General features: G+C 49.5%; 2 protein-coding genes across 2 annotated transcripts in view; both read left to right on the forward strand.

Annotated features, from left to right (window-relative positions):
• Positions 1-27,589, forward strand: part of LOC311009330 (uncharacterized protein) — a 226,866-nt gene that overhangs the window by 141,345 nt on the left and 57,932 nt on the right. The gene's annotated exons all lie outside the window — the stretch shown is intronic.
• On the forward strand, positions 1,904-20,108 carry LOC311009118 (uncharacterized protein). The gene is made up of 8 exons (XM_084003091.1): positions 1,904-2,026; positions 6,411-6,470; positions 6,681-7,075; positions 8,112-8,145; positions 17,241-18,382; positions 19,084-19,145; positions 19,232-19,380; positions 19,470-20,108. Exons 2-5 carry the CDS (start codon positions 6,439-6,441, stop codon positions 18,322-18,324), a joined length of 1,545 nt encoding a protein of 514 aa, XP_083859217.1. The 5' UTR covers positions 1,904-2,026; positions 6,411-6,438; the 3' UTR covers positions 18,325-18,382; positions 19,084-19,145; positions 19,232-19,380; positions 19,470-20,108.

Raw genomic sequence — 27,589 nt, forward strand, 5'->3', positions numbered from 1 at the left:
ACGCCGACGAGAGCTGCAGGTGTCTGAGGGGGCGGGCTCTAAAAGAGACGGCATCCAAACGCCGTCAAGTCGGACAACAAAGTCAACGTGACTATGGTGCTCAAGCGATAGAACATAGCAGCAAACCAAAGAGATATGTTTATATATATATATATATATATATATATATATATATATATATATATATATATGTGTATACATATATATATATATATATATGTACACACATATATACACACACACACACAGTATATACATAAATACATACATACACACACACGCAAGGCAACATGTGGAAGGCATTTTTTTTCCAGTATATTTGTATTATCATTATCACCAGACCTCACATATAAATAGGCCTACTCACAACACAATGCACAGAACTTTAGATCAAGCCATGAGATCAAAGCGACCAAAATAAAAAGGCAAATCATTACATCATTTCACCACAAGGTGGCCGCCGAGTGCGGACCTGAACACACGTCATTGAACTTTTAACCAATAGAGAACCATTCCGCGTAGCGGAGGTGTGGACAAGCCGGTTGCAGCCGCCATAGCCTTTGATACCAAGATATCCCGGCTTAATCCCTTATCCTAATTTTGTGCAACGGGCCCCTGGTCAGAAAATGGCGTGCGGATTTGATTTGAAAGAAGGTGACGGGGGAGGAACACAAGAGCAAATACCAGGACAATATTTACTTCATTAGCTAGGAAGCTGGATGAATGATGTCAATTTAAGCAAAACCTTCAATAAACTTGAATTAATTCACCATTTTTTATTGGTCAATAGACAGAGAATTTCATACAGGTTCAAATTGATGTCACAAATTGAAACGTCTGCAAACTATAACAAATAATAAGGAGACTTTCCTTCCGATATGCCCATACAAATACTGTTTTGTACCTGTATTGTATAATCTATTTACATAATTACTCCGATAACTTTAAAGAGACAGTATTTATTACGTATGTATTGTTTTTTTTTTCCAAATCCTTTATCGAGTCAATAGAATTCTATTAATGTTTGTTCGTCATAACTTGTCGTCACACTGGTGGAACTTCACATAGGTGGAATGCACCAGCATATTTGTTCATTGCTGTCATAACAAAGTCTGTCTGTCTGAAAAGCATATCTATGAGTCACATCATTGAAAGACAAATAAGAGTCTATATATAATGGTGTAAGGAGCCACTTATAAACAAAGAGTGGTTACCTTTGTTGCAAAAGTGGATAGTCAGGAGGCAGTTTAATCCTTTTCTTTTCTTTTGTTTCGGTCAGCACAATCACACCTGGAGCAAACACTGCTGCTACTGCTAACTTCAGTAGCAAAGAAGCACATTGACTAACATGAATAATTTTACATTGGTTAGTCCAACAATACGTCAAGTATTTGGGTACAGAGGATGGTGATTTAATTAATGAAATCAATAAGGATTATTCATTTATTGTATAGTTTTTATATAATCAACTATTTTAGGATTTGAAAATACAAATTTCATACGGGAAAATATCACAAACTGACACTTTATTTGTATTGTAACAACTTTTTTTATATTTACTCTGATAATTGCAAATGTCATACAATATTCACTCAGTATATTTCAATTTGCAATTGTTCTTTTCATTTATGTCACAAGAAATCTATATTTATTTGGTTGTCACAACTTATTGTGACACCGGAGGAATTTCTTTCAACATTCACGTAGGTGGAATTTTCCAGTAACCTGTTTCAATCGACGAACGAGTATGTCATATACTTTGCCAAGAAACTGTCAGAAATGCTCCATCCTGTGTTTGGTTGTGTTCTTGTGTTCTTTTCTTTACAAAAGGTCGAACATTTCTGAGATAGTAGTATATTACCCATGAGTCACTTCGTTAGCCTTTACTACATTTCAATATAAACGCCCTAATAGATGTGGACCGTCACACAAGGGAAGAAGTTTTGACACTGAGATAGTTTAACACATCGGAAACGCATAGAAACAGGGAATTAATAACTTTTCATCTTTAATCTTTCCATTTTGGGTGAGTAAATGTTTTAGTACATATCATACTGTCAGGAGATCTCGCACACATATAAAAAGTAAAATTATATCTATAAGTATATATTTAGTATATATATTTTAATATATTAAAAGTAGGATTGTTGTAATAGTGGCTCAAGCATTCAGATGTCAACCTTTTTTGTGGATTTTCAGTCAGCACTATCAGACCTGGTGCAAAAAAATCTGTTAGAACAGCAAGTACTTATAGCAAGGTGTTTGGACAGCTTTTTCAAATGTAACTTGATGCACAGTTTTTTTTTTTTGTATCCTTTTAGACCCCATATTATGACAAAGAGATTACTGCAGTTAGGAAAAAGTGATAATATCATAAAATGGCTAGAGTCCTTTCAGACCAACAGTGACATTGTGTCACATGTTAACTTTTTAAAAATAATATATTCAATGGACTTTTACTTGTTAAAGAGTACTGTAGTAATACTACTTTTCCTGAATATCTGAGTACTTCTTCCAACCCTGGATGTAAAGATTAGTTGATTGACATTTTAAAAGGGTTTTCATTCAGACACAGCATCTTTTATTCTATTCTATTAATTATATCTTTAACAATTATTCTTGTATTGTGAAAGAAAGTACTGAAAAATGTTATTCATAAATAATCATCATCAAAAAACCAATTAATTTCCAGAACGTTGATGAACCAAACCAGCTGCGAGGATTTCCCCTTATAATAAGTGCTGCTGCCCTCCTGTTTAGGCCTATCATTAGAGCCGCTAAGTCCATTCATTCATTGTGTGGGAAACACTGAATAGGTATCATGACTAATACCATTACTAACACTAGGCTTGTTCAGGATGGTCTTGGCTTGACTTGACTTATCACGCCGACGAGAGCTGCAGGTGTCTGAGGGGGTGGGCTCTAAAAGAGACGGCATCCAAACGCCGTCAAGTCGGACAACAAAGTCAACGTGACTATGGTGCTCAAGCGATATAACACAGCAGCAAACCAAAGAGATATGTTTATAATATATAAACATATATATATGTTTATATATATATATATACATATATATATATATATATATATATATATAAACATAAACCTAATTTTGTGCAACGAGCCCCTGGTCAGAAAATGGCGTGCGGATTTGATTTGATTTGAAAGAAGGTGAGGGGGGAGGAACACAAGAGCAAATACCAGGACAATATTTACTTCATTAGCTAGGAAGCTGGATGACTCGTGACGGGCAAGTGTCAATTTAAGCAAAACCTTCAATAAACCTGAATTAATTCACCATTTTTTATTGGTCAATAGACAGGGAATTTCATACAGGTTCAAATTGATGTCACAAATTGAAACGTCTGCAAACTATAACAAATAATAAGGAGACTTTCGTTCCGATATGCCCATACAAATACTGTTTTGTACCTGTATTGTACAATCTATTTACATAATTACTCCGATAACTTTAAAGAGACAGTATTTATTACGTATTTATTCTTTTTTTTTTTCAAAATCCTTTATCGAGTCAATAGAATTCTATTAATGTTTGTTTCGTCATAACTTGTCGTCACACTGGTGGAACGTCACATAGGTGGAATGCACCAGCACATTTGTTCATTGCTGTCATAACAAAGTCTGTCTGTCTGAAAAGCATATCTATGAGTCACGTCATTGAAAGACAAATAAGAGTCTATATATAAGTGGATAGTCAGGAGGCAGTTTAATCCTTTTCTTTTCTTTTGTTTCGGTCAGCACAATCACACCTGGAGCAAACACTGCTGCTACTGCTAACTTCAGTAGCAAAGAAGCACATTGACTAACATGAATAATTTTACATTGGTTAGTCCAACAATACGTCATTATTTGGGTACAGAGTATGGTGATTTAATTAATTAAATCAATAAGGACTATTCATTTATTGTATACTTTTTATATTATCAACTATTTTAGGATTTGAAAATACAAATTTCATACGGGAAAATATCACAAACTGACACTTTATTTGTATTGTCACAACTTTTTGTATATTTACTCTGATAATTGCAAAAGTCATACAATATTCACTCAGTATATTTCAATTTGCAATTGTTCTTTTCATTTATGTCACAAGAAATCTATATTTATTTGGTTGTCACAACTTATTGTGACACCGGAGGAATTTCTTTCAACATTCACGTAGGTGGAATGTTCCAGTAACCTGTTTCAATCGACAAACGTTGAGTCATTGCCAAGAAACTGTCAGAAATGCTCCATCCTGTGTTTGGTTGTGTTCTTAAGAAAAGGTCGAACATTTCTGATATAGTAGTATATCACCCATGAGTCACATTGTTTGTTTACTACATTTCAATATAAACGCCCTAATAGATGTGGACAGTCACAGAAGGGAAGAGGTTTTGACACTGAGATAATTTAACACATCGGAAACGGATAGAAACAGGGAATTAATAACTTTTCATCTTTAATATTTCCATTTTGGGTGAGTAAATGTTTTAGTACATATCATACTGTCGGGAGATCTCGCACACATATGAATTAAAATTAGGACTGTTGTAATAGTGGCTCGAGCATTCAGATGGCAACCTTTTTTGTGGATTTTCAGTCAGCACTATCAGACCTGGTGCAAAAAATGCTGTTAGAACAGCAAGTACTTATAGCAAGGTGTTTGGACAGCTTTTTCAAATGTAACTTGATGCACAGTTTTTTTTTTATATCCTTTTAGACCCCATATTATGACAAAGAGATTACTGCAGTTAGGAAAAAGTGATAATATCATCAAATGGCTAGAGTCCTTTCAGACCAACAGTGACATTGTGTCACATGTTAACTTTTTAAAAATAATATATTCAATGGACTTTTACTTGTTAAAGAGTACTGTAGTATTACTACTTTTCCTGAATATCTGAGTACTTCTTCCAACCCTGGATGTAAAGATTAGTTGATTGACATTTTAAAAGGGTTTTCATTCAGACACAGCATCTTTTATTCTATTCTATTAATTATATCTTTAAGAATGATTCTTGTATTGTGATAGAAAGTACTGAAAAATGTTATTAATAAATAATCATCATCAAAAAACAAGTTAATTTCCATTGGGACTGGAGGAAAAATACAAGTTAATAGTTACAATTAAAACATTTCCTTTTGGAACAAACTGAATAGATACGTTTTTAGGAAATATTCTGAAATTAAGCTGAGACGCTCTGCTTTTAGATGCTGCTCTGTTGATATTGCTTGAGGAATATTATTGCATTTTACTTGAATGGCATATTTTCCTACAATATTTGTTCAATATGTTTGAATGTCTCTTTTCTTCTTGCATCTCTTCCTGCTCCATTCCCACGTTACTACTGATCTACTGTATAAATATTTGTATGGCCTAAGTTACTGTAAGACCATTTGAACTTCTTTCAGCATTAAGGTGGAACGCATCAGGACAAAAGAAGGGAGGATGCCATTTTTCTGAAACTGGCAGCTTAAATTCCTTATCCTGAGATGTGTTCCTCTCTAAGGTGTTACAACAGTTTTGAAAGATGCATCACCTATGACTCAGACCATTAGCGATTATTTTGTTCAAATATAAGGGCCTTAATAGATACTGTCATAATAACAAGAAAGGTTTGCGATATATCAATATATTCTAGTAATAACAGGTGGGATTTGTGAGGCAAGGATTTGATTTTAGCACAACATTCTAAAAAAAACCTGTTGACAGAGTAGACGCAGCGATATTACAGACTTGCAACACACAGCAGCAGCTGTGCTCACTCAAGGTGATTTATTGAACACCCAATCACGATACATGTACACACCCACATTAATAATCATGTGTCAGTTCAATCAACTCAATAAAGTCAAAACTATCAATCAATAAAGAAAACAAGAACTGCATTCTCTCATTTGCGACCTTAACAAGACAAAAACCTAATGCACATTGAGAGCACACCGTTAACAAACCCTAACATAGTTCATGTCTTTTCCCCAAAATAAACTTCCTAAAGATTTGAATTTGTAAAATTGTAGGTAGTCTACTGAAAATTGTTACATGGTGTCAGGCCATAGGACAGGACACAGTTTCTCAAATGGACACAATTCCAATGTGATTATTATACTTGCTGTATCTTCTGAATATATATATTGAAAACATTGGCCTGTAAACTAAGTTTCACAGAAAGTAATGTTGCATATTGTCACAATTGAATATTATGTGCAAAGATAAGTTAATTCAATTTCATATCATCTGTTTAATATGAGAAAATTGGGACAGACAAAGAAAACGTCTAATTTGTTGTAGATATTGTTTTAACTATTTAAAAAGTAACTGTTTTGGTATGAAGTTTGTGTAGCACAGAAGCTTTGGAAATGCTGTGTATATAAGTATGTCCCTGGATTCTTTGATTTTACAGATTCAAAGGATAACAGGATGGATGTCGGATGGATCATATCACTTTCTCTGATACTTATAGGTAAGCAGAGTGAAGATGAAAGGACTGATTGTGAAAGTTCTTTAAAGAATATAAAGGGAAAGGTGGAGGGACAAAGCTGCACATCAAGTCGGAGGGCTTTAATATACATGACAAATGTTCCTAAACATAGTAATGTAACTTTAATATTACCTTTATAACACCATTAAAATAAAAGTAAAGGGTAATTGTAAATTTTTTGGTTCCTATTAGCGGCAAAAGCATCTACAACTGCAGAATCTACAACAGCTGCACCCCCAACAGCTGCACCTACGACAGCAGCACCTACGACAGCAGCACATACGACAGCTGCACCCACCACAGTAGCACCCACCACTGCAGCACCTACAACAGCTGCTCCTACAACAGCCTTACCCACCACAGCAGCACCTACGACAGCTGCACCCACCACAGCAGCAACCACCACAGCAGCACCTACCACTGCAGCACCTACAACAGCCGTACCCACGACTGCAGCACCTACGACAGCTGCACCTACGACAGCTGCACCCACCACTGCAGCACCTACAACAGCCGCACCCACGACTGCAGCTCCTACGACAGCTGCTCCTACAACAGCCGCACCCACAACAGTTGCACCCACCACAGTAGCACCCACCACTGCAGCACCTACAACAGCTGCTCCTACAACAGCTGCTCCTACAACAGCAGCACCTACGACAGCTGCACCCACCACAGCAGCACCTACCACTGCAGCACCTACAACAGCTGCTCCTACAACAGCAGCACCTACGACAGCTGCACCCACGACAGCCGCACCCACCACTGCAGCACCTACCACTGCAGCACCTACAACAGCTGCTCCTACGACAGCTGCACCCACCACTGCAGCACCCACCACTGCAGCACCTACAACAGCTGCTCCTACAACAGCCGCACCCACGACAGCCGCACCCACCACTGCTGCACCTACCACTGCAGCACCTACAACAGCCGTACCCACGACTGCAGCACCTACGACAGCTGCACCTACGACAGCCGCACCCACAACAGTTGCACCCACCACTGCAGCACCTACAACAGCTTCTCCTACGACAGCCGCACCCACCACTGCAGCACCTACAACAGCCGCACCCACGACTGCAGCACCTACGACAGCTGCACCTACGACAGCTGCACCCACAACAGCCGCACCCACTACTGCAGCACCTACGACAGCTGCACCTACGACAGCTGCACCCACCACTGCAGCACCTACAACAGCCGCACCCACGACTGCAGCTCCTACGACAGCTGCACCCACCACAGCAGCACCTACCACTGCAGCACCTACGACAGCTGCACCTACGACAGCTGCACCAACCACAGCCGCACCCACGACTGCAGCTCCTACGACAGCTGCTCCTACGACAGCTGCACCCACCACAGCAGCACCTACCACTGCAGCACCTACAACAGCCGCTCCTACGACAGCCGCACCCACGACAGCCGCACCCACGACAGCCACACCCACCACTGCTGCACCCACCACAGCAGCACCTACAACAGCTGCACCCACCACAGCAGCACCTACAACAGCTGCACCCACAACAGCTGCTCCTACAACAGCAGCACCTACGACAGCCGCACCCACCACAGCCGCACCCACGACTGCAGCTCCTACGACAGCTGCTCCTACGACAGCCGCACCCACAACAGTTACACCTACAACAACTGCGCCCACAACAGCTGCACCTACCACAGCAGCACCTACGACAGCTGCACCCACCACAGTAGCACCCACCACTGCAGCACCTACGACAGCCGCACCCACGACAGCCGCACCAACAACAGCTGCACCCACCACTGCTGCTCCTACAACAGCAGCACCTACGACAGCCGCACCCACCACAGCCGCACCCACGACTGCAGCTCCTACGACAGCTGCTCCTACGACAGCCGCACCCACAACAGTTACACCTACGACAGCTGCTCCCACAACAGCCGCACCAACGACAGCTGCACCCACCAGTGCAGCACCTACGACAGCTGCACCCACCACAGCAGCACCTACCACTGCAGCACCTACGACAGCTGCACCCACCACAGCAGCACCCACCACAGCAGCACCTACCACTGCAGCACCTACGACAGCTACACCCACCACAGCAGCACCTACCACAGCCGCACCCACGACAGCCGCACCAACAACAGCTGCTCCCACAACAGCCGCACCAACGACAGCTGCACCCACCAGTGCAGCACCTACGACAGCTGCACCCACCACTGCTGCACCTACCACTCCAGCACCTACAACAGCTGTACCCACGACTGCAGCACCTACGACAGCTGCACCTACGACAGCTGCACCCACCACTGCAGCACCTACAACAGCCGCACCCACGACTGCAGCTCCTACGACAGCTGCACCCACCACAGCAGCACCTACCACTGCAGCACCTACGACAGCTGCACCTACCACTGCAGCACCTACAACAACTGCGCCCACAACAGCTGCACCTACCACAGCAGCACCTACGACAGCTGCACCCACCACAGTAGCACCCACCACTGCAGCACCTACGACAGCCGCACCCACGACAGCCGCACCAACAACAGCTGCTCCCACAACAGCCGCACCAACGACAGCTGCACCCACCACAGTAGCACCCACCACTGCAGCACCTACGACAGCCGCACCCACGACAGCCGCACCAACAACAGCTGCACCCACCACTGCTGCACCCACCACAGCAGCACCTACAACAGCTGCACCCACCACAGCAGCACCTACAACAGCTGCACCCACAACAGCTGCACCTACCACTGCTGCACCCACCACAGTAGCACCCACCACTGCAGCACCCACGACAGCCGCACCCACGACAGCTGCACCCACCACTGCAGCACCTACCACTGCAGCACCTACAACAGCTGCTCCTACGACAGCTGCACCCACCACAGCAGCACCTACCACTGCAGCACCTACAACAGCTGCACCCACAACAGCTGCACCCACGACTGCAGCTCCTACGACAGCTGCTCCTACGACAGCTGCACCCACCACTGCAGCACCTACGACAGCTGCACCCACCACAGCAGCACCTACCACTGCAGCACCTACGACAGCTGCACCCACCACAGCAGCACCCACCACAGCAGCACCTACCACTGCAGCACCTACGACAGCTGCACCCACCACAGCAGCACCTACCAACGCAGCACCTACAACAGCCGCACCCACGACTGCAGCTCCTACGACAGCTGCTCCTACGACAGCCGCACCGACAACAGTTGCACCCACCACTGCAGCACCTACCACTGCAGCACCTACAACAGCTGCTCCTACGACAGCTGCACCTACCACTGCAGCACCCACCACTGCAGCACCCACCACTGCAGCCCCTACAACAGCCGCTCCTACAACAGCCGCACCCACGACAGCCGCACCCGAGACAGCTGCATCCACCACTGCTGCGCCTACCACTGCAGCACCTACAACAGCCGTACCCACGACTGCAGCACCTACAACAGCCGCACCCACGACTGCAGCTCCTACAACAGCTGCTCCTACTACAGCCGCACCCACAACAGTTGCACCCACCACTGCAGCACCTACAACAGCTGCTCCTACGACAGCCGCACCCACCACTGCTGCACCCACCACAGCAGCACCTACAACAGCCGCACCCACCACAGCAGCACCTACAACAGCTGCACCCACAACAGCTGCACCTACCACTGCTGCACCCACCACAGTAGCACCCACCACTGCAGCACCTACGACAGCCGCACCCACGACAGCTGCACCCACCACAGTAGCACCCACCACTGCAGCACCTACAACAGCTGCACCCACCACTGCAGCACCTACGACAGCAGCACCTACGACAGCTACACCCACCACAGTAGCACCCACCACTGCAGCACCTACAACAGCTGCTCCTACAACAGCTGCTCCTACGACAGCAGCACCTACGACAGCTGCACCCACCACAGTAGCACCCACCACTGCAGCACCTACAACAGCTGCTCCTACGACAGCTGCACCCACCACTGCAGCACCCACCACTGCAGTACCTACAACAGCTGCTCCTACAACAGCCGCTCCTACGACAGCCGCACCCACGACAGCCGCACCCACGACAGCTGCACCCACCACTGCAGCACCTACCACTGCAGCACCTACAACAGCTGCACCTACGACAGCTGCACCCACCACAGTAGCACCCACCACTGCAGCACCTACAACAGCTGCACCTACGACAGCTGCACCCACCACAGTAGCACCCACCACTGCAGCACCTACAACAGCTGCACCCACCACTGCAGCACCTACGACAGCAGCACCTACGACAGCTACACCCACCACAGTAGCACCCACCACAGTAGCACCCACCACTGCAGCACCTACAACAGCTGCTCCTACAACAGCTGCTCCTACGACAGCTGCACCCACCACAGTAGCACCCACCACTGCAGCACCTACAACAGCTGCTCCTACGACAGCCGCACCCACAACAGTTGCACCCACCACTGCAGCACCTACCACTGCAGCACCTACAACAGCTGCTCCTACGACAGCTGCACCTACCACTGCAGCACCCACCACTGCAGCACCCACCACTGCAGCACCTACAACAGCCGCTCCTACAACAGCCGCACCCACGACAGCCGCACCCACGACAGCCGCACCCACCACTGCTGCACCCACCACAGCAGCACCTACAACAGCTGCTCCTACGACAGCAGCACCTACGACAGCTGCACCCACCACAGTAGCACCCACCACTGCAGTACCTACAACAGCTGCTCCTACAACAGCCGCTCCTACGACAGCCGCACCCACGACAGCCGCACCCACGACAGCTGCACCCACCACTGCAGCACCTACCACTGCAGCACCTACAACAGCTGCACCTACGACAGCTGCACCCACCACAGTAGCACCCACCACTGCAGCACCTACAACAGCTGCACCTACGACAGCTGCACCCACCACAGTAGCACCCACCACTGCAGCACCTACAACAGCTGCACCCACCACTGCAGCACCTACGACAGCAGCACCTACGACAGCTACACCCACCACAGTAGCACCCACCACAGTAGCACCCACCACTGCAGCACCTACAACAGCTGCTCCTACAACAGCTGCTCCTACGACAGCTGCACCCACCACAGTAGCACCCACCACTGCAGCACCTACAACAGCTGCTCCTACGACAGCCGCACCCACAACAGTTGCACCCACCACTGCAGCACCTACCACTGCAGCACCTACAACAGCTGCTCCTACGACAGCTGCACCTACCACTGCAGCACCCACCACTGCAGCACCCACCACTGCAGCACCTACAACAGCCGCTCCTACAACAGCCGCACCCACGACAGCCGCACCCACGACAGCCGCACCCACCACTGCTGCACCCACCACAGCAGCACCTACAACAGCTGCACCCACCACAGCAGCACCTACAACAGCTGCACCCACAACAGCTGCACCTACCACTGCTGCACCCACCACAGTAGCACCCACCACTGCAGCACCTACGACAGCCGCACCCACGACAGCTGCACCCACCACAGTAGCACCCACCACTGCAGCACCTACAACAGCTGCACCCACCACTGCAGCACCTACGACAGCAGCACCTACGACAGCTACACCCACCACAGTAGCACCCACCACTGCAGCACCTACAACAGCTGCTCCTACAACAGCTGCTCCTACGACAGCAGCACCTACGACAGCTGCACCCACCACAGTAGCACCCACCACTGCAGCACCTACAACAGCTGCTCCTACGACAGCTGCACCCACCACTGCAGCACCCACCACTGCAGTACCTACAACAGCTGCTCCTACAACAGCCGCTCCTACGACAGCCGCACCCACGACAGCCGCACCCACGACAGCTGCACCCACCACTGCAGCACCTACCACTGCAGCACCTACAACAGCTGCACCTACGACAGCTGCACCCACCACAGTAGCACCCACCACTGCAGCACCTACAACAGCTGCACCTACGACAGCTGCACCCACCACAGTAGCACCCACCACTGCAGCACCTACAACAGCTGCACCCACCACTGCAGCACCTACGACAGCAGCACCTACGACAGCTACACCCACCACAGTAGCACCCACCACAGTAGCACCCACCACTGCAGCACCTACAACAGCTGCTCCTACAACAGCTGCTCCTACGACAGCCGCACCCACAACAGTTGCACCCACCACTGCAGCACCTACCACTGCAGCACCTACAACAGCTGCTCCTACGACAGCTGCACTTACCACTGCAGCACCCACCACTGCAGCACCCACCACTGCAGCACCTACAACAGCCGCTCCTACAACAGCCGCACCCACGACAGCCGCACCCACGACAGCTGCACCCACCACTGCTGCGCCTACCACTACAGCACCTACAACAGCCGTACCCACGACTGCAGCACCTACAACAGCCGCACCCACGACTGCAGCTCCTACAACAGCTGCTCCTACTACAGCCGCACCCACAACAGTTGCACCCACCACTGCAGCACCTACAACAGCCGCTCCTACGACAGCCGCACCCACGACAGCCGCACCCACGACAGCCGCACCCACCACTGCTGCACCCACCACAGCAGCACCTACAACAGCTGCACCCACCACAGCAGCACCTACAACAGCTGCACCCACAACAGCTGCACCTACCACTGCTGCACCCACCACAGTAGCACCCACCACTGCAGCACCCACGACAGCTGCACCCACCACTGCAGCACCTACCACTGCAGCACCTACAACAGCTGCTCCTACGACAGCTGCACCCACCACAGCAGCACCTACCACTGCAGCACCCACAACAGTTGCACCCACAACAGCTGCACCCACGACTGCAGCTCCTACGACAGCTGCTCCTACGACAGCTGCACCCACGACAGTTGCACCTACGACAGCCGCTCCCACGACAGCCGCACCAACGACAGCTGCACCCACCACTGCAGCACCTACGACAGCTGCACCCACCACAGCAGCACCTACCACTGCAGCACCTACGACAGCTGCACCCACCACAGCAGCACCTACCACTGCAGCACCTACGACAGCTGCACCCACCACAGCAGCACCTACCAACGCAGCACCTACAACAGCCGCACCCACGACTGCAGCTCCTACGACAGCTGCTCCTACGACAGCCGCACCCACAACAGATGCACCCACCACTGCAGCACCTACCACTGCAGCACCTACAACAGCTGCTCCTACGACAGCTGCACCTACCACTGCAGCACCCACCACTGCAGCACCCACCACTGCAGCCCCTACAACAGCCGCTCCTACAACAGCCGCACCTACGACAGCCGCACCCACGACAGCTGCACCCACCACTGCTGCGCCTACCACTGCAGCACCTACAACAGCCGTACCCACGACTGCAGCACCAACAACAGCCGCACCCACGACTGCAGCTCCTACAACAGCTGCTCCTACTACAGCCGCACCCACAACAGTTGCACCCACCACTGCAGCACCTACAACAGCCGCTCCTACGACAGCCGCACCCACGACAGCCGCACCCGCCACTGCAGCACCTACCACAGCAGCACCTACAACAGCTGCACCCACCACAGCAGCACCTACAACAGCTGCACCCACCACAGCAGCACCTACAACAGCTGCACCCACAACAGCTGCACCTACCACTGCTGCACCCACCACAGTAGCACCCACCACTGCAGCACCTACGACAGCCGCACCCACGACAGCTGCACCCACCACTGCAGCACCTACCACTGCAGCACCTACAACAGCCGCTCCTACGACAGCCGCACCCACGACAGCCGCACCCACGACAGCCGCACCCACGACAGCCGCACCCACCACTGCTGCACCCACCACAGCAGCACCTACAACAGCTGCACCCACCACAGCAGCACCTACAACAGCTGCACCCACCACAGCAGCACCTACAACAGCTGCACCCACAACAGCTGCACCCACAACAGCTGCACCCATGACAGCTGCACCTACGACAGCTGCACCCACCACAGTAGCACCCACCACTGCAGCACCTACAACAGCTGCACCCACCACTGCAGCACCTACGACAGCAGCACCTACGACAGCTACACCCACCACAGTAGCACCCACCACAGTAGCACCCACCACTGCAGCACCTACAACAGCTGCTCCTACAACAGCTGCTCCTACGACAGCTGCACCCACCACTGCTGCACCTACCACTGCAGCACCTACAACAGCCGTACCCACGACTGCAGCACCAACGACAGTTGCACCCACCACTGCAGCACCTACGACAGCTGCACCCACCACAGCAGCACCTACCACTGCAGCACCCACCACAGCAGCACCTACGACAGCTGCACCCACCACAGCAGCACCTACCACTGCAGCACCCACCACAGCTGCTCCTACGACAGCTGCACCCACCACAGCAGCACCTACCACTGCATCACCTACGACAGCCGCACCCACGACAGCTGCACCCACCACTGCAGCACCTACCACTGCAGCACCTACAACAGCTGCACCCACCACAGCAGCACCTACCACTGCAGCACCCACAACAGCTGCACCCACGACAGCTGCACCTACGACAGCTGCACCCACCACAGTAGCACCCACCACTGCAGCACCTACGACAGCTGCACCCACCACAGCAGCACCTACGACAGCTGCACCCACCACAGTAGCACCCACCACTGCAGCACCTACGACAGCTGCACCCACCACTGCAGCACCTACGACAGCAGCACCTACGACAGCTACACCCACCACAGTAGCACCCACCTCATTAGCACCCACCACTGCAGCACCTACAACAGCTGCAACTACAACAGCTGCTCCTACGACAGCAGCACCTACGACAGCTGTACCCACCACAGTAGCACCCACCACTGCAGCACCTACAACAGCCGCTCCCACAACAGCCGCGCCCACAACAGCCGCACCCACGACAGCCGCTCCTACGACAGCCGCACCCACGACAGCCGCTCCTACGACAGCCGCACCCACGACAGCCGCACCCACGACAGCCGCACCCACGACAGCCGCACCCACGACAGCTGCACCCACCACAGCAGCACCTACAACAGCTGCACCTACCACTGCTGCACCCACGACAGCAGCACCTACGACAGCTGCACCTACCACAGCAGCACCTACAACAGCTGCACCCACGACAGCAGCACCTACCACTGCAGCACCTACAACAGCTGCTCCTACAACAGCCGCACCAACGACAGCTGCCACCACTGCTGCACCTACTACTATAGTACCTACGACAGCTGCACCCACCACTGCAGCACCTACAACAGCCGCTCCTACAACAGCCGCACCCACGACAGCCGCACCCACGACAGCTGCACCCACCACTGCTGCACCTACCACTGCAGCACCAACAACAGCCGTACCCACGACTGCAGCACCTACGACAGCTGCACCTACGACAGCTGCACCCACCACTGCAGCACCCACAACAGCCGCGCCCACGACAGCCGCACCCACGACAGCCGCTCCTACGACACCCGCACCCACGACAGCCGCACCCACGACAGCAGCACCTACGACAGCTGCACCCACCACAGCAGCACCTACAACAGCTGCACCCACAACAGCTGCACCTACCACTGCTGCACCCACCACAGTAGCACCCACCACTGCAGCACCTACGACAGCCGCACCCACGACAGCTGCACCCACCACTGCAGCACCTACCACTGCAGCACCTACAACAGCTGCTCCTACGACAGCTGCACCCACCACAGCAGCACCTACCACTGCAGCACCTACGACAGCCGCACCCACGACAGCTGCACCCACCACTGCAGCACCTACCACTGCAGCACCTACAACAGCTGCACCCACCACAGCAGCACCTACCACTGCAGCACCCACAACAGCTGCACCCACGACAGCTGCACCTACGACAGCTGCACCCACCACAGTAGCACCCACCACTGCAGCACCTACGACAGCTGCACCCACCACAGCAGCACCTACGACAGCTGCACCCACCACAGTAGCACCCACCACTGCAGCACCTACGACAGCTGCACCCACCACTGCAGCACCTACGACAGCAGCACCTACGACAGCTACACCCACCACAGTAGCACCCACCTCATTAGCACCCACCACTGCAGCACCTACAACAGCTGCAACTACAACAGCTGCTCCTACGACAGCAGCACCTACGACAGCTGTACCCACCACAGTAGCACCCACCACTGCAGCACCTACAACAGCCGCTCCCACAACAGCCGCGCCCACAACAGCCGCACCCACGACAGCCGCTCCTACGACAGCCGCACCCACGACAGCCGCTCCTACGACAGCCGCACCCACGACAGCCGCACCCACGACAGCCGCACCCACGACAGCCGCACCCACGACAGCTGCACCCACCACAGCAGCACCTACAACAGCTGCACCTACCACTGCTGCACCCACGACAGCAGCACCTACGACAGCTGCACCTACCACAGCAGCACCTACAACAGCTGCACCCACGACAGCAGCACCTACCACTGCAGCACCTACAACAGCTGCTCCTACAACAGCCGCACCAACGACAGCTGCCACCACTGCTGCACCTACTACTATAGTACCTACGACAGCTGCACCCACCACTGCAGCACCTACAACAGCCGCTCCTACAACAGCCGCACCCACGACAGCCGCACCCACGACAGCTGCACCCACCACTGCTGCACCTACCACTGCAGCACCAACAACAGCCGTACCCACGACTGCAGCACCTACGACAGCTGCACCCACCACTGCAGCACCCACAACAGCCGCGCCCACGACAGCCGCACCCACGACAGCCGCTCCTACGACACCCGCACCCACGACAGCCGCACCCACGACAGCCGCACCCACGACAGCAGCACCTACGACAGCTGCACCCACCACAGCAGCACCTACGACAGCTGCACCCACAACAGCTGCACCTACCACTGCTGCACCCACGACAGCAGCACCTACGACAGCTGCACCTACCACAGCAGCACCCACAACAGCTGCACCCACAACAGCTGCACCTACCACAGCTGCACCCACCACTGCTGCACCGACCAATGCAGCACCTACAACAGCCGTACCCACGACTGCAGCACCTACAACAGCCGTACCCACGACTGCAGCACCTACAACAGCTGCTCCTACAACAGCCGCACCAACGACAGCTGCCACCACTGCTGCACCTACCACTATAGTACCTACGACAGCTGCACCCACCACAGCAGCACCTACCACTGCAGCACCTACAACAGCTGCACCTACCACTGCTGCACCGACCACTGCAGCACCTACAACAGCCGTACCCACGACTGCAGCACCTACAACAGCTGCACCCACGACAGCAGCACCTACCACTGCAGCACCTACAACAGCTGCTCCTACAACAGCCGCACCAACGACAGCTGCCACCACTGCTGCACCTACTACTATAGTACCTACGACAGCTGCACCCACCACAGCAGCACCTACCACTGCAGCACCTACAACAGCTGCACCTACCACTGCTGCACCCACCACTGCTGCACCTACGACAGCTGCACCCACCACAGCAGCACCTACCACTGCAGCACCTACAACAGCTGCACCGACCACTGCAGCACCTACAACAGCCGTACCCACAACTGCAGCACCTACAACAGCCGTACCCACAACTGCAGCACCTACAACAGCAGTACCTACCACTGCAGCACCCACAACAGCATCACCAACCACTGCAGCACCCACAACAGCTGCACCTACCACTGCAGCACCCACAACAGCTGCACCTACCACTGCAGTACCTACAACAGCCTCACCTACAACAACTGTGCCTACTGTACCACTCACATCAACAAGGGTGACCTTCAGGTCTCTTCAAAGCACATTTACAAGTGACCTGCTTGATCCCTCATCAAGTGCTTTTAGAACAAGAGCTGAAATGATACTGGACCAGGTAAGTGTGTTGGTACACCTCACAAGTACCGCCCACTTACAGAATGTAACATTTACTACAGCCTACATACTCCATATAAAAAGGTAACTTAGGAATGGAAGCTCAAGAAGGAATTCATGACAGAGACATCAAGCGGAATGTATTAAGGCAAAAACTCACACCTCTAACTCATAACTCATCTCATACAGACACTTCAGTGTCCAAGATCAAGGAAAAATGTTTAATGGATATTGTGTAGGATTTGGTGGCATCTAGCGGTCGCAGATTGCAAGCAACTGAATGCCCCTCTGCTCACTCCACCCTTTCCAATCCTGCATGACATGATTGGCTGATGGCAAAACTCTCCTAACACATCTTTAAAGTAAAAACATTACTTTAGCAGCAATAGAAGTCAGCGGCAGGTCAGCGGGACCTAAGTACGTAAAAACACAAAAGGCTCTAGAGCCAGTATTTAATCTGTCTCTTGGCGACTGTAGAAACATGGTGGTACAACACAGTGGCCTCTGGGAAGTAGGCTTGCTATGTATATGTGAATGTGTAACTCTTAGCTATTGGATGAAGGATACTTAGCTTCAAGTTATAATACATGCTATATTAGGAATATTATTTTCCATTTTTGTTAATAGATATTCTAAATCCTATACATTGGCCCTTGAAATTTTCCTCTCCGCTTCTTTTCTGTCTCTGTCTTCTGTCTGTAGCTTACACCCGTTTTCCAAAGGAGATTTTCTTCCTTCAACTCGTTGAGAGTTGTGTCATTCAGGTAATTTGTTTGCTTTGTTTATTTCATAGTTTTTGCCTATGACTTTAGAACAGTGGTAGTTGAATTTTTTTATTGTCTTTCCGCAGTAATGGATCGATCATCAACAACTTGAATGCAAGCTTTGTAAGCACATCTGTTCCTAATAACACCCAGATTGCCAGTGTTTTGATCGATGCAGCTTCAAACGTCATTGGCTTCGACATTGAAACCAATTCCATTATCGTGGATGGCATATGTAAGTAATCCTCAGTGCTACTTGATCAAATATTTCAAAAGTTGTGCAACAGTTTGTTTAACTAATGTTTTGTTTCTCTTCATTTACAGCTTCAAGTGGAATTAGTCAGAAGATGAGTCTCATCACCGCATCCTTCCTGGTACTGTTGTCATGGCTACTGTCAACTCAGCAATAGCAACAGTGTGGATTTCCATCTTCATTTCCATATTTATATGACTGCAATCACTGGTATCAAGATTTATTAGCAAATGTAACTTTGCACTGACCAGACACCTTCACAGTGGATTAGGTTAGTCCGTCTCTGTCGAATTAAACATGTTTATGCGTGGGATTGGGCCGGATCCTTGACAAATTACAGAGCCAAGTTGAAATCTATAAAGTGTATCGGGGCAGGTTTAATGTCATTTTTTTTTTATTTGTATTTTATTAGTGTTCAGAATCTCACATACATCTATTTCAATTTTTCATATTCTATGACAAACAAACTTATTATCTTACTTATTCAAGTATATAAAACAAACAAACATTCAAATGGACAAATAAAACAATACCTTAGTAACAAAACTACGAATAAAACGGGGATAAATCATCTTCAATAAAAGTAGAGAAATACAGTCAGGCCATTTAATGATGTCAACAGTTTTAATTAAAGTGCCTTTCATGTTTATAGACAATCAAACCCTGCTGTGTGATTCCCAGTAAATAAAGTTCTCATTTATCCGCCGGTCCTAGTTTTTGTTGTTTGGTGGTTTGTTCAGTAGGCCTAAGCGAGAACTGGGTGTGTTGCAAAGTATATTGCCATTGAGATGCTTCTATCAATTCACTGTCAGACAGCATGAGATACAGTGTTCTTTAATCACCTGAAGCTAAAAAAAAAAAAATAACCAGCATCAACCATTGTCAATTTTATGTAATGAAGAAAAAAAAAGTTGAACAAAACAATTTTTGACAAATCGTTATTTATGAAGAATAATCTCTCATAAATCTTCCTCAAAACTTACAATTTACTGATTAAATGCAATGTTTGAGTGTTTTTCAAGGTCAGTTGGTCATTTTTTATTTTCATTAGTTTTACAACTCATATGTAGGTTGCCACAGGGTCAGTAGAATGTGTTGGACGACAAAACAGGCTATGGTAATATTAGTATTGAAGTGGACAGGGTGTCCGTTATCATGTATCTGCACGTTTGTCATCAGATAAGCATAGACAGGTTCGGTACTTGCGTAAGTACACGTCCTGAGCAATTGTTTTAACATTACCATTAAACAAAAAACTGGTTTAATAACACAATTCTCTCCAAATAAATTGATTTGTAACAAATAAGTAATTCAATATATCACTGAATATGAAAATCCTGAATTGCTTTTTTTTTTTTTTTTTTTTTTCTAAAAAAAAGGTCATCGATACACCAAGATGATTATTTATTAATGGTTCAGCTATATTTATTTATTTATTTATTTGTTTATTTCGGGCATTTTCTTTAACTTGTGACATTTGACATACTATGTTACAGCAGTAGGTGGTACAGAGAGCTGAAGTCCAGTGCATACAGATTAGGTGTGTGTCCCATGCAATAATCTGTACTGGTCAAGTGTTGAATTTACATACTTCTTCTTAAAGCCACTCAGTGTTGCTGTTTTTTTGACTTCTTCTTCTAACACATTCCATTGTCTAACACCTGTGACCGATAAGGAAAAGGATTTTAACGTAGCTCATACCTTCCTTTGCCTGAAAATCATGTCCCCTCTGAGATTGTGTCTCTCTCTGTGTATGAAGAATGTTTGCAGGTTCTGGGGGAGAGTTCTGTTTGATGCTTTGTACATCATTTGTGCTGTGCGATAGTTTATTAAAATCATATAGTTTGAGTATTTTCGATTCGATAAATAAGTGATTGCTGTGTGCCCTGTAGTTGGCGTAGTGTAAGATTCTCAAGGCTCTTTTTTGGAGAATTAACAAGGGCTGTGTGGAGCCTTTATATGTGTGTCCCCACACCTCTGCACAGTATTGCAGGTGCAGAGAGACTAGTACGCAGTATAACAGATGAAGTGCTTTTTGATTTAGTATTTTTTGTACTTTCCAAAGTATGGACACACTCCTGGCCAACTTCCTTTTTAATTGTGTTATGTGTGGCTTCCAACTTAACATGTCATCGATAATCACTCCCAGAACCTTATTCTCACGGACCCTCTCAATATTAACTCTGTTTACTTGAATGTTGGGACTGTTGTTGCAGCCTCTTTTACCATAGATAGATAGATAGCTAGATAGATAGCTAGATAGATAGAGTGACACCCCTCCCCTTGTCACAGGTTTACTCAGAATGGAGGAGGTGGACCCAAATGCAGTTAAAAAAAACATGTAAATAATAAGCCAACAACAAACAATGTCCAAATAAATCAGGGAGACCACAGGGGCAAAAACACTATCCAGAAATTAACCAAAAACTTAGGGAGGCCACAAGGGCAAAAACACCATGAAAAAACAAAAAAAGAATCCAAAGTGTAGACAAAAAAACTTACAAACCATAATCCAGACAAAGACCAGGACACATAGGCAGGACAGAGTGGTAGACACACATCCGGGATAATGCAGGACGACCAAGCAAAGACAGAACAGAAACACACAGACTAAATACACAGGGCTGATTAGGTTAAAATACAGACAGGTGTGGAAACACAAGGGCAGGCTATGGGGATTGGGGAGAACAAGAGGCAAGGGTGACGAGACAATGAGACACAGCTGGGAGACAGAAAAGGAGGGAAACCAAGACAGGAAGCAAAGCACGTGACAACACAAGACAGAAGGACTACAAAATATAACAGTAAACCAACACTAAAAAAAAACCACAGTCATGACATGTACAAGACAAGAAAAACACTTAACACAAGACAGAAAAGCCTACAATATACGAGATACTGTTTAACGTTGGTTTAAGAAATCAGGAAAGCGGCGAGGTGAGCGGAGAGCGACCAAGCAGGGGAGGCCACTCAGGAGGCCTCAGGAGGACGCAAGAATTGGAGACAGCAGCAGCGAAGCAACGAAAGACAGCTGCAGAGCAGCAATTATACAGGAAGTGGACCCCCGTGGAGACGTGGAGAAAAATCACTACATGGTCTAGGGCCGAAGTATATCACTGATATGCTCCCACTACATAAGCCTTCTTGACCACTAAGATCTTCTGAGACCAATCTGTTAGTGATTCCCAAAGAAAACAACAATCACGGGAGAGCATAATTTAGTCACTATTGTGACGGCCTATTGCCTTTAGGACCTGTCGTGTGGTTGTGTGTCTGTGTTTATGTCTCTGCAGGTTGGCAGTGGGTGTGGCTCTGACGCCGGTGGGCCTGGCCAGTCCAGGTGTTCTTAAGTGGCTCGTTTCCCCCTCCTCGGCCTTGCTTCACCTGGCTCCAGAGGGAGAGCGGAGTGCAGCTCCGTCGCAGCCCCTCGTGTTCCTTTGTTCTTTTGTTGTGCTTATGTTTAGTTGATACATTCTGTTACCTTAATAAATTGTCAGTTTATCGTTTTACCTTTACGTTTCGTGATGTTTGTCCGGCCTAGAGCCGGGTCGTGACAAAAGTGGGGGCTCGTCCGCTCGTTAACATGTGTTTTCAGCCCGGTTCATTCATGGTTTGTGGCTACTACGATCAGTGAATTTATGAATGGACTCGTCGGCTTCCGCGCTGCGAGTGACGTCAGCGTTGGTAGTATTTCGACTCGGCTGTTGTTTACGAGTTGCTTGCGCTTTGAGTAGCGAGGTTTAGCTACTGTTTGTAAGGTGAGATGTGTTGTAAGGTGGTCGTGTTAAGTTGCTGAGGACGTGACCAGTAAAACTACAGGTAAGGTGAGTGTCGGCCGGTGTTCACACCACGTCATGGAGCCATGTTTCCCTGCTAGGCTGTAGCAGCGTTGCTCCTTTGGGCTTCGCTGGGTTTGTTTTTTTACTAGTGCTGTGGTGATAGCGGTCAGAGCTTTGTCTCGGGAGCATGTCCGTGGTTCTGGGTTGGTTGCCAGAAACTGGTCGCTTTCCCAGGCCAGCGGTCTCCAGTGCGTAAATACCCGCCGCAAAGCCGCATGAAGACTAGGGGTGAGTGAGCTTATGTAGTTTTTGGTTAGGCAGTTTAGTGAGTGGGGATTATGTGTTCCGCCTGCGGTCTTGTTTGACCGCGTGATCACGGTGCTGTCGCTCGCTTTTTCCTGTTATTGAGAGGTGTAACTTTTTGGGCTTTTCTCTGGCTTGCTGCAATGGCTGGTGTGGCCGACTTTGTTAAGGCTCCAGCGGAGGAGTTATTGGATGAGTGCACGAGGGAGCAGCTATTCAAAATAGCGGAGCATTATGGTATTGATATCCCTGATAAAAGAGTGAAGGATGTTACTATTCAAGGTATTGTGCACGCTAAGTTGTGTGAGTTGGGTGTGCTGTCTGCGCAACCTGGCCCGGCCAGGGTGGAGAGGTTGGCTCCACAGGTTGGGTCTGGTAATCTCACGTTTGAGCAACAGAAAGAACTGTTAGTGTTGCAACTGGAGCAGGCTAAGATTGTACTGCAGCAGCAGAGGCTGGATTTGATTAGAAGTGGAAAGACGGTGGGATTGTTGGATTCTTTTGATGCGTCCCCGTCACCTGAGTCGCCTGGCAGTTTTGATGTTTTGGGTAATCTTCGTTTGTTGCCTAAATTTAATGAGAAAGAGCCGGAAGCTTTTTTCTCTTTGTTTGAGCGAGTAGCCGAGGCGAGGAAGTGGCCTGAGTCAGCCCGCACGCTGATGCTCCAGTGCGCACTTACTGGCCGTGCGCAAGAGGCTTATTCTGCTCTGTCAGGTGCTGAGGGCCAGAATTATGAGTGTGTAAAGTCTGCGGTGTTGAAAGTGTACGAGCTTGTGCCGGAGGCTTATCGTCAGCGCTTTCGTTCATGGAAGAGAGTGGAGAGGCAGACGCACCTCGAGTTTGCTCGTGACCTGACGGGTCATTTTTCACGTTGGTGTGCAGCGCTAAAAGTGGAGACGTTTGAGGAGCTCGCTGAGCTGATTGTTTTGGAGCAATTTAAAGATTCCATACCCGACAGTATTGCACAGCACATTAACGATCTTAAGGTAAGGCGTGTGTCTGAGGCTGCTTCGTTGGCGGATGACTATGTGTTGACGCATAAACGCTCTTTTGGAGAGTGGCGCGCGCATAGGGGCAGTCATAGCGGGCCGTTTCCAGAGCGTGCCGAGGCGGCTCTGGGGAGCTACGGTGGTCGTTCGGGCAGGTCTGACGCGAGAGAGCGTAGCTCGAGGGGTTTTGAGAAAACCTGCAGTTATTGTCATAAAAGAGGTCATTTTAGAGCGGACTGTTTTGCACTTGAGGCCCCCTGGAGCCCTCTCCCCAGGGGGGTTCCATGGCGCAGCCGAAGGGTGCCTGTTGCGCTGTCTCTTTGCCCTGTGTGCCAGCAGTGTGTGCGGGGGGCGTGCCAGCTCGAGCTGAGTCCGTATCGGCGGGTTTGGCGTCTTTTCAGCCGTTCATTTCGGATGGTCATGTTTCTTTGGTGGGGGGCAGTTTGAAGGTGCCAGTTAAAATACTGCGCGACACAGCGGCCTTTGATTCCTTCATTCAGGCTTCTGTGCTGCCTTTTTCCGCCGAGACTCACGCAGGTTGTTGGGTGCCTGTGGTGGGTATGGAAATGAACGTTTTGCAAGTCCCTCTTCACAAAGTCACATTACACTCTGATCTTTTCCAGGGCGAGATGGCAGTTGGTGTGAGGCCAGCGCTGCCTGTTGAGGGCGTCACTCTGATCTTGGGTAACGGCGCCGCAGGTGAGCGTGTGTGGGGTGGTGCGTCACCGCCTCCAGTGGTTTCCTCCGTTCCCCTGGTGAGGAAACAACCAGATAAGGATGAGACAAGTTTCCCCGAAGTGTTCACGGCGTGTGCTGTGACCCGGTCCATGTCCCGACACTCTTCCCCAGCAGCGTCTGAGCATGGCGTGTGTGATGGTGAGGCAGTAGATGGGTTGTGTTTTTCCCTGTCTGATGTTTCGCTTTCAATTACGCGGGAGGAGTTGGAGAATGAGCAGCGCGCCGATGCGTCCCTGAAGGGTCTGTTTGACATGGTGTTGCCTGCGTCGGAGGTAAAGAACGATTCTCACTGTTACTTTCTGTTGAAGGGGCTACTGATGAGGAAATGGGTGCCTCATGGGAACGATTTTGTAGGGGATCCCGTCCTCCAGATTGTAGTGCCTTCCAAGCTCCGTGAGACGGTGCTCATCCGGGCCCATGATGAGTCGGGACACTTGGGGGTGAGAAAAACGTACAATCGAGTGCTGAAACATTTTTTTTGGCCTAAATTAAAGAGGGATGTGGCTGAGCATATTAAAACCTGTCATACCTGTCAAGTTGCGGGGAAGCCTAATCAGGTGATTAAGCCAGCTCCTCTGTGCCCGATTCCAGCTGTGGGTCAGCCGTTTGAACATCTTATTATAGACTGTGTGGGTCCGTTGCCACGTTCCAGGTCGGGTGCCGTTTATTTACTTACTGTCATGTGCCAAACCACCCGTTATCCGGCAGCATACCCTTTACGCACGATCACAGCGCGTTCTGTGGTGCGCGCTCTGACACAGTTTATTGCTATTTTCGGTCTCCCGAAGATTATTCAAAGTGATCGCGGATCGAACTTCACCTCTCACTTGTTTTCACAAGTTTTGAAACAATTAGGTGTTAAGCACAATAAGGCGTCGGCCTATCACGCTCAGAGTCAGGGGGCCTTGGAGCGTTTCCACCAGTCTCTAAAATCATTGTTGCGCTCTTATTGTGTGCAACTGGACAGAGACTGGGAGGAGGGGCTTCCCTGGTTACTACTGGCCGCGAGAGAGGTGTCCCAAGAGAGCACAGGTTTTAGTCCAAACGATTTGGTGTTTGGGCACACTGTGCGCGGCCCTCTGCATCTTCTGTGCGATCAGTGGAAGGATGCTGTGCCACCAGAAAATGTACTTGATTTTGTGAATGGATTCCGCCATAGGTTGTATGCCGCAGGGGTGTTGGCAAAAGAAAACTTGGTTTCTGCGCAAAGTAAGATGAAAACATTGTATGACCGGAGGGCTGAGAGGCGTGTGTTCAGTGAGGGGGACCGGGTCTTGGCGTTGCTTCCCATCACTACTTCTCCGTTTCAGGCGAAGTACTTGGGTCCCTACGACATAAAGGAAAAAACGTCTGAACATAACTACATCATTGCTACGCCTGATCAAAGGAGGAGTGTCCAAATGTGTCATGTGAATTTATTAAAACCTTACTATGAACGTGTCCCTCCAGGTGAAGCTGTCTCCGCCCCCTCGGGTCCTGCGCGGCCTGTGTGCTCTGTGAGTAGAGTCTCTGCTGTTTACCCTCCGCAGTCGGTGCCTCCTGGGGTGGAGGATGGTCTGCCTGATGCTGGGCTGCAGCAAGGTCGGTTAAAAAACTCAGAGTCTTTGAATAATTTACATCTCCTGTTGGGGCATTTGTCTGAGTTACAACAAGCAGATCTGGTTGAGGTAATAAAGTCCCTCCCGTCTCTGTTTGGGGACACACCGACTCAAACATCTGTAATTGAACACGATGTAGATGTAGGTGATGCGCAGCCGATTCGGCAAAGGTTTTACCGCGTAAATCCTGAAAAACGTGTGTTCCTTGACGCTGAAGTAAAATATATGTTAGATAATGGTATTGCTGTTCCCTCCTCCTCCAGTTGGGCCTCTCCGTGCATTTTAGTGCCGAAGCCAGACAAGACGTTCAGGTTTTGCACTGATTTCCGTAAGTTAAATGCTGTGACCAAACCAGACTCCTTCCCCTTGCCTCGCATGGAGGATTGTGTTGACAAGGTGGGTCACGCCGCATTTGTAAGTAAGTTTGACCTACTAAAAGGGTATTGGCAGGTTCCGTTGTCCGAGCGGGCTCGTGAACTTTCGGCATTTATTACACCAAATGGTCTTTACTCGTACAATGTCATGCCTTTTGGATTACGCAACGCTCCTGCCACGTTCCAGAGGCTCATGACAAGAGTCTTGGGGGACTTGGAGGGGTGCACTGTTTATTTAGACGACGTCGTGGTGTTTTCAGATTCATGGTCCTCTCATGTGGAGCGTGTCCGTGCATTGTTCGTGCGTCTGGCTGAGGCGCACCTGACAATCAACCTCGCCAAGTGCGAGTTCGCACAGGCCACGGTAACCTACCTCGGCCGGGTAGTGGGCCAGGGTAAGTTCGTCCTGT

Source organism: Eutrigla gurnardus, assembly GCF_963514095.1.
Source record: "Eutrigla gurnardus genome assembly, chromosome: 23".
Classification (NCBI taxonomy): Eukaryota; Metazoa; Chordata; class Actinopteri; order Perciformes; family Triglidae; genus Eutrigla; species Eutrigla gurnardus.

What these genes read in the sequence shown, in the direction of transcription:
- LOC311009118 (XM_084003091.1), top strand. Translation starts at nt 6,439, where the DNA reads ATGGATCATATCACTTTCTCTGATACTTATAG. An exon ending in ACTTTCTCTGATACTTATAG is followed by an intron (nt 6,471 to 6,680) that starts GTAAGCAGAGTG and finishes GGTTCCTATTAG; the next exon opens with CGGCAAAAGCATCTACAACT. An exon ending in GTTACACCTACAACAACTGC is followed by an intron (nt 8,146 to 17,240) that starts GCCCACAACAGC and finishes CGCCCACGACAG; the next exon opens with CCGCACCCACGACAGCCGCT.